At 39.5% G+C, this 17856-nt stretch overlaps 1 protein-coding gene across 4 annotated transcripts in view; it reads left to right on the top strand.

Moving 5' to 3' along the window:
* Window positions 1-438: 438 nt before the first annotated feature.
* usp32 (ubiquitin specific peptidase 32) overlaps window positions 439-17856 on the top strand; it is a 66806-nt gene continuing 49388 nt past the window's right edge. For all 4 annotated transcript variants that reach the window (XM_042413700.1, XM_042413701.1, XM_042413702.1 and 1 more), the window contains exon 1: window positions 439-691. In XM_042413700.1, coding sequence (XP_042269634.1) covers window positions 634-691 — 58 coding nt within the window. In that variant the 5' untranslated portion in view covers window positions 439-633. The remainder of the gene's footprint in view (window positions 692-17856) is intronic.

Below are 17856 nucleotides of genomic sequence, written 5' to 3' on the forward strand. Positions count from 1 at the left end.
GATATAGGCTACCTCCATTAGCCGTACATAAAGCGAAATGAACTGGAGGCTATGTACATGTGAAATAAACTGCATTCGAAAACACAGTAAAAAAAAAACAACAACAACAACAACAACTTTATGTTCAAAACTTTAAAGTGCAGTACAACGTAGTTGCTCTGTTTACCAACGTGCTACCAGGTCGCTGTGGTGATGTAGCGTTATGCAGCGGAGCAGCCACAAGATGGAGCCACTCACACTGCTTTACAGCCCAGCGTTCACACACGTACACACTGACAGTTGGGTATGACTGCGCATAATGAGTCAAAATGCATTTTGGTAGTTTGAAAAACAGTGGTGGAATTCTTAGGGAGAAACTGAGGTCAAAATAAAACTTTTCTGTCTGTCATGTCGGTTGTGTTTACAAGCGTTTAAAAGCGCTGATCAACTGACCTGTGGAGTCAGATCATGTGACAGACTGGAGGCGTCGCTGAACACATTCACCCGTTCACCACATACACACACACACATACACACACGCACACACACACACACACATACTACACCGTTTCACAACAAACGGATAAGGCGACACGTCCGAAGAACTCCGGTCTTAACGTTTATTTCCTCATATCACAATGAAATGAGGGGAGCATGGGGGCCAAAGAGTCGAGGATAGGATTCCTGTCGTATGACGAGGCCGTCAAGAGAGGTAAGCCTTAAAGCAACGGGCTAAATCCAGCTAGCTTAGCCAACTGTCTGATTTTAGGCTAAGAGCGGCACGTCTGAACCACCCGTTAATATCTGTATGTTTAAGTGGCTCTGCTTAGTAGACAAGATACGTACATATCAATAAAGAAGATACGACCTCCGCAGAACTGTTTCGACCAATTCTTCAATTCGGCATTGAAAATATTCGCAGAGCTGCCCGGGTTTTAACTATATGTCAAGTTTAATAATAGCTAAGTCAGTGTTTTCCGCAGCCGCCGTCCTCCAATATACACGACATTGGGCTGCAGTAGGAAGGGATTTCCTTTCACTTGAGTTGATATAAATTGTAGTTAAATGCAGTTTCGTGGATTGTGTGCTTCCCGAATCGAATTATTATTTCCTGGTAATAAATAAATGGTGATAAGTGAAATTTCATGTGCTGAGCCTGTGCTGATAAGCATGGTCATGCTAAATTGACAGATATTTTGGACTGGGTTTGGCGTGACGTTCTCTCCATAGCTACGAAAAGCGTTGTTTGTGGGGCTGCTGTTGGATATAACGGGGAGGGATGGGCTGGCTTGACAGTATTTGCCCAAACAGTTGTACAGGCAGCCTTGAATGTGTGCTAACTTCTTTGGCTGACACTACAATATGCTCCGGAGCTCTTATCCCCTCTGCTAGCTGACGTTGTAACGTCTGTGCCGCTACCAGCCTTACTTGTTTAGTAGCTAACGTTAGGCAGTTAGCTGGCTTGCTACAGAGGAAAATACCTGCACCGTTTGTTTTAGCCTTCGTCTGGCGGATTTCAAGCCTCGCCATGTGATGTGGGCTAACGTTAATCGTCAGTGTTTGTGCTAGAGGACTGTCAGGTTGCTTCTGCTAAACTGAACACACATGAGCTAGCTGTGTAGTCAGGGCGGAACAACAAACAGATGTGCTTTACATTGCTGTCGCTGCATTTTATCTCTTCAAATTATTCTGTGGGCAATTACTATTTTTTTTTACTGGAGATGCCATTGGTTGATCTTTGTTTTATAGTCCAAGGCCTCTATCTACTGCAACGTCAGTTAATGTATTTCAGCTCAAATAGGTACTTGTCAAAGCATTTTGCTGTCAGATCAGGTGAAAGTGAGTCTAGATAGAACAAGCAAAACACAAAGCTTAATAGACATCATTCCTTTCAGACTCCAGAGTTCTGCAGGCAAATTTTCATACACTGCTGCAGTTCTCTGGAACAGTTCTTCATGTTCTGTGAAGCAACAGAGAGGGGTTTTAAACTTTTTGTAAATAAATGGTTGATGAAAAGCCAATCATAAGTTTGCTTTTCTTGTTGTATGTTTCTTCTGTTTTTGTCTTTGTTTGTTGGTCAGTTTGATTGTGTGTTTTGGTATCGCATGTGTTTGAACTGGTCTTGCCAGACTTGAATATCTGCCATCCTACCCCCTTTGACCCTTAAAGGACCACAGTAGAAACAAGCTTTTAGCCTTATTGTGATTTTATCCTTGATAATTTAATCGTATGTCAGGACTGAGTGACTGCAGTCTTGCATGTACTTTTATTAGGAGTGCACTGAACGACTTCCTCAGTTCTGATACCGAGTACCGATCCGATACCAGTGTTAAATTAATAAGCTGTATGCCTCACTGTGTGGAAGAGACTGGGATCATTTTTTATGTGTAAGGCAACATCAGGCTTGACTTCAATATTGCTTTCCTAATATTGTAAAACAAAACATAAGGAATAAATACATAGATATAAATTGACTGTATTGTTATTGTCACTGATACCCAATCCAGCAATTTGAATCATTATTGGACTGATATCTGATATCAGTATTGTTGTCAAATAAATCTTTCTATCTAGATAATAGTTTTGTTATTGCTGACTGTTGGTGCACGTGAGCAAGGTCAGGCGTGGGTGACCTCATACAAGGAAACTATAAAAGAAAAAAGGGTCATTAAGTCATTATACCAGTGCTCTAATGCTCTGCTTGGTGCCAGACTTTGGTGCCAGTTCTATTGAAGCCTATGGGAGAAGCTCGTTAAAACCCAACATATCTACATCGTATGACCTTTGATGAAGAAATGCATCTACCAAATGAAAGAACACACTTCAGAGAATAGTGACTAATTTTTTTCCAAATGTAAACATTCGTTTATTTGATGTTGGTGTCCAAATAATATCCAAAGATGATTATAGACATACTTCACAGGGCTCATGGCGAGTCAAATTAAAATGCTCACCATGGCATATTAAAAAAAAAAAAAGTTGCAAGTGAAGTGTCCTTTGAAAATATTAAGTTTAGATAAATAAACATTAACAAAATCTGTATTGTTCATTCCTTCTCTCTTCCTTTTATTTATTCAAATGAAACTTTTACAAACATCCTCTGATTATTAATTGTGCTTTGGTAGGCTATAAATTAACCCTTAGCTATAAAACAAAAAAGGCATACATTTCATGGCTATCAGAAACTTAGAAAATAACAAACTCGATCATCAGAAAATAATGCATCGTAATTATGAATGAAGCGATGTCTGCCGTGATAAAAATCAACACCTGGGCTGTAGTCCCATTTGTCTGTGTGCCCAGCTGTGGCTAATTTACCAACACCTGGTCATTATATCAAGAACTGTAGATTATGTTACATGATGTTAGCTAACGGGCTCACACGCTACACAGTAATGACCCTTCCTTCTTTTCTAGTTTCTTTGGCATTTATCAGGAAGCACACAGGAGATCTTATTCCCGGTGGCCTTCTTGCTGGACTTTACTCCCTGGGTTGGCAACAGCTGAACTTTGTCAGTGTGGATTCCAGGCTTTGAGAGGCTGTTACACATTCATTCAGTACAGTGTAATAACTTAACCAGGGTCCTACAAGGAAGTTGGACTGGACTCACCTGTCCTTTGCATTCATATTTATCTAAATGATTAGGGTCTTGTGCTGAAGTTATCTTCACCCAGATGCTCATGTTTGATCAAACCTTGACCTGTTGTTGCCTAAATGGCATCTTTTCAATATCAGCTCCTTGTGTGGTGGTTTGGACATTCCTCAAGCAGATTGCCATTCCCACTCTGATGATCACATGTGACCACACACACACACACACACACACACACACACACACACACACACACACACAGGCGGTGGAATTATCCAGCCATCCAGCCTTATCTGACCAGTCACATGGCAGCATTCCTAATTTCCAGAGCAGGCCCGACTCCAGCAATTATGGGGTCAGTTTTCATGGAGGCTCACTCTAGTAGGACACCTCTAGGATAATGGTCAGGAAGCATCCTGTTAGAGAGAGACGAGGCTTTCAAGTGTCTCTGTAGTAAGCTCAGTCATTTGTACTTCCTTCAAGCCTGATTGTGCAGGTTGATTGTGCACTGTGTTCACTTTGTTTACAGTTTCTAACCACAGCACAGTATGATTGCTAGCATATGCTTCATAGTATTAGTGTATATAGTATTTTTCTCTGAAGTTGTAGACATAATATTGTCCACTACAGAAAAGGGGTCAGATCCACAAATGTTTGCAGTGTTATTTGTGCAAATTCTTAAATAGAGAAAATGATCTATGTTGTTGACAATGCACACATTTGTATAAGTGTGAAGAATAAATTGCCACAAAGTTTTTTTGCAAACAGGAGATGGGAATATTTACCAATTTGGAGTCATAGTACAAGACATTTATATGAAATGGTACCAGTGCAGATGCTTGAAACATCAAGTATGTTGAGATAAGCTTTCTTAAGCTGCTGCTTGATAGGTAGATACATTTATGAATTCTATCAACCTGTCCAGGCATAAAGGAATTTCAGCACTGACAGGTCTCTGCCAATCAAAGCAGAGATCCAACACACATGTTGTAAAAAGCTAAAACAGGAGGCAGACAGAGTGGCCCACTGCACCAGTGTTGAGGATTTTACAGGTGAAAGTCTTCTTCATTTTTCTCATAGAGTGTTTACTTACATGATTGAACATTGACTTGAATGAGCAGGAAACTGTCAAAGTTGATCATTGGTTCGTAAAATTAGCATTTGTGGGGGGAAAAAAATCATATGAAAAGAAGTAAAAGGCACAAAACATCAGCTAAAATCCCAGAGTGCATTGTTGCAATGAACATTTAACTGCAACTATAGATTATTTTCATATTTTAGATTATTTATGATTAATCTGCCGATTTATTTCACAAGTTATCCATGAATCGTTTTGTTTATAAAATGTCAGAAAACTGTGAAAAATGCCATCATGCTTTCTCAGAGCCAAAAGTAACATATTGAAATTGTTTTGTCCCGCAAACTGTTCAGAATGCCAAACTATTCAGTTTGCTTTCACAAAATAAAGCAACTTATCCTCTCATCTGAGAGGCTGCAACCAGAAAGATTTCTATTTTTACTTGAAAAATGACTGAAATTATTAATCACTTATCAAAATCGCTACTCTGAATGGACTGATCAGTTAATTGACTAATTGTTTCACTTCTACAATCAAGTGATGAAATGGTACAATTTTAGTTTAATAGCCGCAGTCAGCTGATGATGCTCATTATGTTCTTCAACGTACTTACCTGACAGGAACCTTTATAACCTTTATGGTATTGTGAAATTATCCAGGAGGCTTCTATGATTCTGTGTTGAGTAACATAAAGGTAAATGTTTAAAGTAATCTCCTTTTTAAATACCAATTAACTGTGGAGAAAGATTTTCAGAAGCAGCCGCTGACTGTAACAGAGAATACCTGATAATCTGACTTTACCAGAGGTGGTGACTCACTTCTGTGGTGATTCATATTTGTCATATTTGATCTTTTGTATTGTGTTGCATTGTTGTAAGAACACCTGACTATAGTGATGTTGCATGTGGTTGGTTAGCTGTTCCTCTTCCGTGTGAACATGCTGGCAGGAATCCTGGTTAAAATGCTGGTAATCAGACAGCTTTGGAGACTGTCTGTTCCTGATTGCCAGTGATAACTTATGAAGCTGGACAAATCAAATGCAGCCTGACTATGTTGGCCTTTCTATGTTAGTCAGTGTATATATGTATGTACACGCACAGCTAGGGAACCTACAGTACACGAGTATAATACATGTGTAAAATGTATGATAGTGTTTCAGAAGTAGGCGTGCCGTTTTTATTAATAATCATCATTCCTCTTGTATTGCCTCTTACCAGATACCACCTTTCTAGCTACCTGACATAGACTGGGCCTGAAAACCTTAAAAATATGTAAATACACAGTATTAGTAATGTATAAATGTTGTAATCCTATTTATTATAATATTTCCATAGGTTCCCTGGAACACCTTCCCGGGCTATTTAAACCTTTGTGGTTGACCACGGCATAATTTAGTAGTGCAACAACCATGGTCATGGTCACTCTAACTACTCTGACACACAGCCTAACAGTCACCTAAGAAGTGCTCAGCCTTGCATTTCTGGTGAAGTCAGCACGCCTTATCAGCATAGGTGATAGACCGCTGCTTTGCATTCCCACCTCATGCTCCCTGGTGTAGATTTTATCTGCTGCTGCTGCCACAGTGGCCTCCAGTATGGTGTTTGCTATGGAAACATGGGCGGGCTGTTGTTTGGATTATTGCAATTTGCATAGTAGATGACTGTATTTCAATAGTATATTTTTAGTTTTGCCTTAGATAGCAGGCTGGCTCTCTAGGATAGATGAACACCTTATTGATTACCTGCATATACAGTATGTGTGTTTATGTAACAGTTATTCACATTATGATAAATAAGAGAGCGCTTTACCAGATTACTTTAATATGTATTTGTTTTACTGATAAATGAATGTAGCGTTTTATCAGTTTAACATTTACATATCAGTTTGACAGACTGTTGAACAAGCTCCTTAATCTGAGGGCTACTCAATCAGTATGGTAGTCTAAGCCTGTGAGTATTAGCAAAGGTGCACAACAAGGGTGTGTGTTGTTTTCTCTCCTTTTCTCTTTGTGCAGCCAAATGTTGCAAAATGCCATAGGCTCATCTAGAATGAAGAATGCTAAACTGAGTTAACAGTTTTCCAAGTAGTGGCTCTACAGGTAGTGTTCAAATATTAATATTTGAATCTCATTAAAAGTCCTCATGTTCATGTCAACAGCTGATCTGATGTGGTATTAGCTAGCGTCCTATAATAGTACAGCAACAAGAACCCCGCCAGGCCCAAACATATTTTTTTAAATGCCAAAAATAACGTCAAATATCCACTCATTCGGAAATCAATAGCGTTTGGGAGCCTCTGAGCAGCGCTGTTTCAAAACGTGTGTGTCGTTGTCTGGGAAACTGCAGGTAGCATAACTCCTTTTTAAGGAATAGGGCAGAGCGTAAGCAAGTGAGTGGTTAAGCGAGAGAGCGAGCTCAGAAAAATGGCGGTAAGCGTGAGCGGAGCAGAGGAAAAGGTTAGCAGTAAGGCCGTATTCAGAGCAAATCAGGCGGTTCGGCGTTCAGCACCTCTCATTCACCTGTTGTTTGTTCATTTTTCCAAGTAGTGACGGTCACTGGACTTATCAGCCAGAGGCATAAAACCTGAAAGCCTATGCTGAACAGAGGAGATTATAACATCATTATGAGGATTTGTAGAATGAATTCATTACTGGCTCTGAAAATAAAAACAAAATTTTGTTTTTTGTTTTTTTTCTTTGTGATCCTGTTAAACGGCAGCTGAGTCTCTGGTGTCATGTCCACAGGTGAAATGAGATTTTTAACAGCACTGCCTGTATGTTTTCGGCCTGCAGGCGTTTCTGTTGACACTTCACCATGACTGAAAGGTCACCAGAGCTCATGTGAGTTCAGTATTTGCATGCTCCTCCAGACGCCTCGGTGCTCCCTGCCCGGGTGTTTTCGGTCTCGCTGATAGCAGCAGGCCAGCTGAGCTCGGCTTATTTCATAAGACAGCAAACATTAACTCGCAGCAGGAGGCTCTGCTGGTTGCTGCTTTGCTGCCATGTTAATTTAGCAAGGTGGTCCAACACTGAAAACATGCTGTGAATGCGTGTGAGTGCTTGGAATGCGTGTGTGCGAGAGAGAGAGAGATCGAGGCAAAGGATGCAGCGATGTGAATCTAGCAATAACAGTTGTGTGTGTTGGTCCCAGCCTGTGTGTGTGTGTGTGTGTGTGTGTGTGTGTGTGTGTGTGTGTGTGTGTGTGTGTGTGTGTGTGTGTGTGTGTGTGGATGGAAAGTGTGCTGGGGCAGTTGTAGAAATCAGATCCATTGTTTGCTGTGAATTGAATGGTAGCCATTGCAGTTAATGCAGCCCACTGTCCAAGAATACACCCATTGCATCACAGCATCACAATACACAAAGTGTTCTCCATGATGTGGACCGCTTTGTTTTCCCTCCACATTTGTCCATCTAATTGTAACAATTTTGCTATTATCCGGCAGTCCTATTTTGTCATGCAGTTGGCTCAGTAGTATAGTGCAACACTTATTCCTGCTAATTCACAAACTACACATTTTGTTTATTTACTCTTTGTGTTTTCAGTGGTCATGTCATGATCTGTTGCTGTCCTACTTAACCAATGAAACAAGGGTCAGGCCCTCATGTGAGAAGCAACAAGAGCCAGCAGAGATTGTATTTGAATTACATGCATTGTCATGCTGATGAGAAATGATTGAAATTGTAAAAATAATTTGTTTTCTCAGCTTGGAGGATTACTTGGCTCAGCAGCTGTATTCTATAAAAGCTATCATAATTGTGTATATATGGTGTAGATGGTTAAGATCCTGGCTGATGATTTACAAAATGCAATGTTTTCTGCTAACTACCTGATTGTTTCTGCCATGCCTCCTTTTACTGAATACAAGAAGAAAACGGCTGTACCATATTTTTATGATAACAATACTAAAGCTGTTTTTCAGACATGGAATGTGTGACATCAAGCTGTTAGCGGGATGGTTTTCTGTCATTCAGACATGGGTGTCTTTTACGTTAATCTTCCTTGCAGCTTAATTCAGACAGGACAGGACATTTACAGAAAGAGACAATGCTGAGTTAAAAATGTTACGATGGCAGATCTTCTTTTCTCTCCTCAGACAGGCTGCATCACTGATGGATTTTAAGACTTGCTGTCAAAGCCTTAATTAACGATCATGGTGAGCACCAGTGACGCTCGCCTCTGCTTCTCACAATGGATCCAAACCCAAAATCACTCTTATCATTGAAGAGGAAAGTTTCTCTGTGCTCACCTTAAATCTAAGTTTAAGATTGTGAAATGTACACGTGACATCCGACTTGTTTGGAGCCAGTCATGGTCCAATATATAACTTCTCCACAAATGTGAAATGGAAATTTGAAGCCCCCGGTGCACATACACTGAGAATAGACTTTTCAGTGAAGCAGAAGTGATCCCTCATGTCTGGATGTGATCTTTAAGTTGCAGTCCATATTTGTTCATATGCTGTATGTAAAGCGATGGAAAAACACTGAGAGGGAGTGCTGGTCTGATTCTTGATGCGGATGCAAATGTTTTATTTTAGGTTTGTTTTTTCTTTATCTCTTTTGCACCAGTTGCACCGCAAAGGGAGAAGTAGTTTTTATAGACTGATCTGACATGAGAAGAATCTCATCGGCCACTTAAAACTGTCTCTCTCACAGTGTGTAAACTGATTTTATGTGTGAGAGATGATGATTGAGATAATACATTTACTGCAGTAGCAGAACAAGACATGTATGTAATCTCTGTACATGTTTCACTTTGTTCTGCTGCGGTCTTCACATTAAACTGACGACATTCACTTCAGACTTGTACTGAGTTGAGAGTGTTATGGAAATGTTACTACGTAAAAGTGACTCAGGCGCTTATTCAGAACTGAGATTTACATGTTAGATTGCCATGAGATTAATATAAAGGGGGGCATGTCTGAAAGAGTTTAAGTATAGATTTCAGTTCCGTTATAATATATGTGGGGAGAGATTGTAAAGCCTGTCTCTTTTCAAAGATGGTGCCTGGTGTCAGATGTGAATGTCCTCTTTGATCTTTCCCTGGCTGTCCACTGACTCCTGGTCGATGACTTTTGATCTTGTCCCAGCGGATGCTGTGAGCAGTTGTGGTCTGGTGTTCACAGATAGTTGATCTTGGTCTGGTCTGTAAGTGTTAACTCCTGCTAGATGTTCTGACAGTCCATCCATGGAAGGGTGTCCCAGTGGGATGTTTTCAGTGGTCCCTGTTGATTTAGCAGTGTCTGATGTGGTCTGGATTGTCGGGTTAAGGTTTGTTCGTCAAACTACTGTTTCTAGTTTGGCTCATCATTGTCGTCATGGTGACGTCATCATTGTCACATCTGTTCTGTGGCCTGACTGTATCAGAGAGCTAAATGAAAGATGAAGATGAGACCCACCAGCTGGGCAGGTGGCAGTGTAAGCAGACACACTCCACACTGAACTACCTCAATCCAGATGTTTCATAATCTGGATCAAATGACATGACATGACATTAATGCAAATAATATCCACATCAAACTAGAGCTGCAATGATTAATTGATTATTACGAATGATCAGTCGATCAACAGAAAATCAATTTCAATAATGCATCAATCATTGAAGTCATTTGTCAAACATTAATGGTTCCAGACTCTAAAATGTGAGAATTTGCTGCTTTTCATTTCTTACATGATTGTAGTGTTGCAACATTATTGATTCATATTTGACTTATTAATCAGTTGATCGTTTAGTCTATGATATGTAAAAAAAATTGTGAAAACATGGCATTAAAAATTTCTCAAAGGCCACGATGATGTCTTCAATGTCTAAACTGTTACTGTCATATATGATGAGGAAGAAGAGCAAATGATCACATTTCAGAAGCTGGAAACAGGAAGTGTTTGGAAATTTTTGTTCAAAAAAATTCCAGAAATGATCAATTGATGATCAAAATAGTAACCTAATGGACTAATGGTTGCAGCTGTGTATGGTTGTGAATTCATTATTTTGGGGTTTGGACTGTTTGTCAGACAAAACTAGACACTGGATGACGTCACCTCACGCTCTACAATATCGCAATTGTCATTTGTCATTGTTTTCTGATGTTTTATAGACCGATCGATTAATCAAGAAAATAATCGACATGTTCATTGATATTGAAAATAATCTTTACTTGAAACGGAGTGTGTGCTGGCACTGATGCCTTCACACAGGTTTGAGAACAGAAGCAAGATGGAGGACAGTAGGCTGGTCTAGCCTTCTTCCAGCAGAGCTTCACTGATTGACTGTCCGGTCTGGATGAGATGTCAGCAGGCTGTGCAGGGTTCACTGGAGTGAAGGTGCAACATACAGTCTAGATAACAAGACCTTCAACCCGACCCCTGGACTACTGGTTATCTATGACGCTCAGGCATGCTCACGTGCATGAGCAGAAAACTGCTTGATGAATGTTCACAATGTGATTATGTTAATGGACTAGAGTCAGTTTTAAATTTGACTGCAGTCTCATAATCATCATATCCACTGAGAATCATTCTTCTGATATGTTGTGCTTCACTGTGTGAACAGTTTGGATAAAGAACAGGTCTGTTGGTGTGTGAAAGCTGCACAGTGTTCTTACAAGTTTCCCACAGGCCTAATCTACAGAGCTCAAGTCAGACAAAGCCACCAGTTTGAGATAAAGTGATCCCTGAGATATCATAATGTGAGTGGGAATGAATGGGTTGAATAAATGTAAACTAATCTGTAGTGCCAGCATACAGATTCGTTCAGTGTGCTTCACTAAGATCAAAAAAGATGGAAAGTGTAATATATGAGTGTGCTCTAATGGAGTTTAAGTGGAAACCAAAGGTGTTGTTTTATTTAGAGAAAAGCATCAATTTCTTTCAGAGTCATTGTATGGCTTTAATAACAGATACAGTTGTTAATGGAAAAGTGCATTCCAGGCACAGAGCTTCCTCTTAAGCTTTTTAACCTTATCAAATTTTAGTGATCTAAATAACAGTCTTATCTAATCAATCTAATAAAGTCTTGCATGGGTTCTTCATGTTAAGACAAAAATAAACAGTCCAGTTTACATCCAAATGTCATGGAAATTTCCTTAAGTGATTTATTCATCCATGATTTGTTCACCAAGTCTGTTTGCATTGCACTTCATCGCATTATGTTTTGATTGATAAACCAACCTCAGCCAAGAGTAAATGGCAACAATATTTATTTATTTTTTTCTCCATCTCTCCAATTCTCCAGCATTTCTACATTTGTTTTTTATTATTTGCAAATGTGACAACGTGCATAAAAACAGGTTCTCAGTTATTTTGTTCAGAAGGGTGTTTTGGAGAAAAAAATCTAACAATGTCCTTACTGAAGTATCTGCCAAATATTTCCTGAGTAAAACGTAAAATAGTGAAAAATGTCCTTTTATAGTTGTTTACAGCCCAAGTTGACTAAATCAAATAGCTTGTTTTGTCCAACCAAATCTCTAAAACCTAAATATATTCAGTTTATGATCATTTAAGACAGAGAAAAGCAGCACATGCTTACATTAGGAAATAAAGAATTAGGAAATGACTTGAACAGTTAATCCATTTATCAAAATAGATCAACTAACTGATTAATCAACTAATCATTTCAGCTTTCATACTCTGCAATGAGAGGAATCAACAAAGACAACCTTTTTTGTTATTGCTTCCAAGACACGTGTATTATAACAGTAACACTTTAGTATCAAACAATTTTCAAACACCAAATAGGATTTATTGTAATACAGACACAGAGCACTAAATAAAACAATAAAGCTGCAATATAAAAATGAATAAAAACAGATCAAATTTTACTGCAGACAATTCAGCATTTGAGAGTAAGGAGAGACAGGCTGATGATTTGACTCTGCAGAAGGTTTTATGCCTCTTGTCTTGTGAATACAGACAGCTCCTACTGCGGCTGAACAATTCATTGAAATATTATTGAAATTGCAGTATAGTCAAGTGCAATATCCACATGGCAGGAGCTGCAATTTTTTTTGATAAAGGTGAAATGTGTCCCAACATACCATTACACATGAAGCATTATAGTGCTTCAGAGATGCCCTGGCCTACAAATCATATTCTTCAGACGTAAGGGAACATACTTGTTTGGCACATACCCCAGCAAAAAGCACATCATCATCATCTTCTTTTTTTTTTTAGTGACCACTTCCACTTAAATCGTGACTCATATCACAATCACACTCAAATTAACCACTATGATATATATATTTTTTTGCATATGGTTAAGCCCTAGCTCCTACCTTACATGACACATAAGGGTGCTCTATATTCTGTGCTGCTGGAGCTTTGTGCACTGGGCTGATCCACGTGTGTGGTTGGCTGCCTGCAGGGTTGCTAAAGCCTGTGATTCAGCACTTCGCCACTAATCAGTTCCACCCTCCAATTGGGTGGCTTATGTCTCTCACAGATGAGCGTCAGATGGATTATAATCAGATATTTATAATTCATATATAGCAGGGTCTTAACAATACTCTGCTATGAGGAGGTGGGCACCTTGCTATCCTGGGAAGATATAAAGAATTTAACAAGAGTAATGGTCTCTTTTTCAGGAAAGCCCTGCTCTACGCTCACACAGTTATGAGCATTCTCACCTGGAAACTCCCCAGTGCAACCACAGTGACGACAGTCTGTTGGCTGACGGGCCCTGCTCAGGAGCAGCTCTCTGGTTTAATTAATCTTTCACACACTCAGTCCATAGAATTATCCTGCCTGTCAGGAGACAGAACTGGCAACCTGAAGGGTCGCTAGTTAAGTGCTAGTTTCCATCTAGGACTGTATAGGTCATGAGGTTTGCCTGCTACCTGACTTTTGCTGAGACTTTTCTCTTTTAATATGGACAAAATTAATTCATTGTGGCATGACATAAAATGTTCTGGGGAAAAAAGAGTGCCCCATAGAAAATAACCTAAAAACTGTTGACATTATTGTTTATACAGGAGGTTGTCCTGTCTCTAAATGCTGAAAATGTGCACAGTGGAACTATTATTTCCTTGCACCGATGTTTGTTTGTTTTTTTGAAACCCTCTGGCTGTGTGTGCATTGTTGATTGTTAGTGTGTGGAAAATCTGTCCATATATTTTGTGTTTTTTGGGTGTGCATGATCTTGTTCTGGCCCCTTATTGGTGTATCAGCTGATTTTTCTATAACTTTGATCCAGTTTGATTGTTAAGTCATGCACAATGGTTTGGACAGGATTTGGGCAGCTTCTCTTGATCTCCAGGAACCAAATGCTGAACTTCACATCCAGTTTTCAGTGGACAGCAGAGGTGTTGTCCATCTGCAGAATATTGCTAAAATAGACTGAATTACCTTTATTTCAGAGCAGCTTGTATCATTGAGGATTTCATTAATTGGACGTTGATTGGGCCTTATAAGACTAGGTCAAAACCTAGTATATGGCTGGACCATGTATGGTCAGTGTGTGAAGCTGGGGCCAGTTTGTTACAGGTATAGTCAGTGGTAGTGTCTATAATGTGAATTCCTGGATATGAAATGTTCATCAGCAATTTGTCTGTCATGGTTCCAGTAATATTCGTTGTATAAGTGTACTGAAGTATCATATCACATGACACAAGCAACGTTTGAGTCAAAAAAAGGTTATAAATGCAGCAAGAACAATACTTTCCACTCATATCTTGGGATGTTTGCTTTAAAAGAGAACTAATTATAACTATCTTAATTATCTGTTAACTCCCCCTGCTCTTTCATCTGTTCCTATACGTGGATGTCTGTAAACATATGATCTCATCCATATGGTTACGTAGGATTAGCATGCTAGGCTAACAGTCAGTTGCGTCATGATTTCTTTCAGAGTACACAAACACTTTAAACACACCTGTAACTGACTGCGCTCACTCTACCCCGCTGAGAGTGAGCTGTGCTCGAGGACGTCATAGAAACTGTTTGCGCCAATTCATTTTGAAAGAGCAACTGCCAACAGGGAAACTCCAACACTGGGCTGGCCAACCAATGGTGTAACTCCATCACTCAGTGAGTCAGTCAGTGACAGACAGACATTTGTGTGTTATAGGGCTGGTCTTTGGTTGGTCCAGCCAAATACCTTATTCCACACTGATTCCTCTCCTGTAGGTTATCTCAGGACATCTCAAGCCAATGCATTGGTTTTTTGAAATGAGTTTTTCTCTTCAGTCCTCCACTTATCTGAAAGAATAAGTCTACTGCATTGTAAACTCTGCCTCATCTATACCAAAATCCTACCCTCATTAAGCCGGTCTGTATCAGCCTGCCTCCGCTTTGCTTGGTATAAAATCTTCTTGTGACTTTGACTCTGACTTTTCTAATTTGTTTTTGATGAGTTCTTTTTTTTCACCCTGGGAGCCATCTCCAGACACAACAGTCATTCCCTGTAATTCAATTCCTTCTCTGTAGCCATGTGAGCAATACCCCCTTTCTTGTTTATGCAAGTGTTTAATAACCACATAACTGTTCTCATCTGTTTTTACAAGGCTGAAGCAGGATCACATTGAAATTGAACTCTGGAAATAAAGCTATTTTTAATCATTGACCTTTAATGAAACCACAGGTACAAATCACAACCCTGCAACATGACAGTTGACTTGATACGACTTAAGAAATATATTTATTTTGCAGTTCCATACCATATTCAGACTTTCATGCCAATCAAGATGTACCTCACAACCAGAGAACAATCCGTGTGTCTGCTAAAACAGCCTCACCTCAAGGTCCATTTAGTATCTGTTCTGGAGATTTAGATCCCATCACGCAACCTTCCCTGGCAAGCTACCATGGAGGAGAGGTTCTTAAAATGTTCAGAAGAATTGAAATTTAGGCATAGAGGAATGTCGTGTGATTCGATCAAATGCTCCAGAACGGCTACTAAATGGACCTTGATGGGAGATTGTTTTTTTTGAAATGCTGCCTCCAAGGTCAAGAATGACCTCCAATGCATTTTGAATCTGCGTACCGTCTCCCTGCTTTCCTCTGCTTGTGGATTTTCTAGTCACTTGAATTTCCCACAAACCACACACTCATTTTTACATTAAAAAAATGTGTGAAATAACAAAAACAAGATCCTTTTTTTGTTTGTATTCCAATCTCTCCTAGATTGACTGAAATGATTCAGTGAATGGATGAGAAATAGCTGTTATGTTGTTGCTTGTCAGTGGAGCAGGAGTTTCCAGGGTATTCTGAGGTGACATTTTGAGGGGTTATGCTATTCTATTCTCTCATAATAGCGTCGGATGTTTGTGTTTAATTACATCTAATTCCAGTTGTTAATGCAGTTACAACATGCAGCCTCCAGTAATAAGAGCTGAATTGAATTGGAAAATCATCCACAGCTTCACTTCACTCTTTTCTCATCTTTACTGTCAGGACATGTCTGAATAGCAGTGGTGACTGGCAGCTACTGGAGACACATTCAGTCTGCTCTTTAACTTCTTTTGCAGCGTTTTTATAATCTTTTTTTTTTTATAAACCTCCAGCAGGTTCAAGTAAAGGAGTGAATTAGAAATTGAAAATGCAGTAAGACTCCGTCCACCAGCAGCTTACTTTCACTTAAATCCCCCAAAGACCCACACATTCCTCATCAATCACCGGTTGCATCAATTCTATCAAATCAGCTTCCTGTTATTGCTGTTGTAGGCAGTTCCTTGTAATTTATTTGCATCGTTTGCTTCTTTAGATGGCTTTGTTTGTACAGTTGGCAGTAAGGAAGGTAAGGATGAAGTGTGCAGAAGTGGAGTGAACTGCAGCAGAGTAGTAGGTTGGATTTAATACCATTTGTGTTCTTGTAGTATCTGAATGAAACGAAGATTCATACAGCTAAGACTGTTCTTTGAGGGTATGTTTGCTTTGCCTTTTTAAAGCCAACTGACAGCAGTCACACTGAAACTGTGTGTCTCTACTAGAGAAACAGCTCACACATCTGAGTTTTCACAAGTGGTTAATGGTTACTGTGGAGAGAAAACAGGTCAGCAGGCCAACCAAGATATACTTTTTAAAAGATCTGGATGTGTGTGTGTTTGAAATGTTGTGTATTCAAAATATACTGGAACAATTCACAGTAAAAAATATTGTTTATAAATTATAATGTTGAGGTGAATCCAAGTGAAAGCTATTATTCTATCATTTTATAGATCACTTTATTTAAGTCTATATAGGAAAAAGATGAGCTACAGAATTACATTTAAATGTTGATATGACTAATGCTCAAAAGGAGCTGCATTAGCAGGATGATAACTGTGATATGCATTTCTACTAAAAGAAGTAGATTGCTCTGAAGTATTGCTACCCAAAATCCTGTCTGTCTGTCAGTCAGTCAGCTGGGAAAGCTTTACGTTTAAACATGAAGCCATATGGACTGTACTGCCCTCTACTGGCGGGTGTCAGTGTAGTGTAAAACCAAAACACAACTGACCTGAGTTTGATTGAAACGTGTGAAAATAAAAAGCCAATGCATTTTCCCCCCACTATAACTTTGATTTGTAACAGATACATCTTACATATGCTAATCATTAATTACTGATCAGTTAGTTGCCATTAAGAGTTTGATTGATCAAAAATATATGAACTCACACTGGCTAAAGATGGTGCAACAGTATTTGTGCATCAGTACCATTTTTTGCGTGTTGAATTTCCAACAGTTAGGATAACTGCACTGATCAGATCAGATTCCATGATGCAGCACTGCATGAGTGGATCCTCCATACACCAGGAAGAGCTCAGCACTAGATGTGTCTAACCTTGATATTGTGTTGTTGTTGTGTCTGTGCTTAAATAGTGCAGCATTGACAGGAAGTGTCGGGTGTTTGTGGCAACAAACAGTTAACTGTAGGTCAGACTGGAGCAGATTTGGAAAACTGTTTTCTCCCAGTAATGTGACCTGATTGTTGATGGAGAGATGTGGTTGCCCGGGTGAAATAAGAGAGAGAACTAAAGTGGTGATGATGGTAATAAGCTCAGATTCCCAGTAGGTATCATATTACTGCAGGATTGTGGCAAAGCGCTAACCTTCCCAGCATGACTGATGCAAGAGTAATGGTGTAAATTGAACTTCCAGTGGATTTAGATGTTGCATTACCACACTCCAGTGTAGGTAGCCAAGCTAAAATATTTTTTTTTATTTATTTATTTGCTCTACTGTGCCCACCTCAGCCTGCTAGTGTTACAACACTGCTCTCCAGCCTACAGTGCAG

Source organism: Thunnus maccoyii, chromosome 6 (assembly GCF_910596095.1).
Source record: "Thunnus maccoyii chromosome 6, fThuMac1.1, whole genome shotgun sequence".
In the NCBI taxonomy this organism is placed as follows: Eukaryota; Metazoa; Chordata; class Actinopteri; order Scombriformes; family Scombridae; genus Thunnus; species Thunnus maccoyii.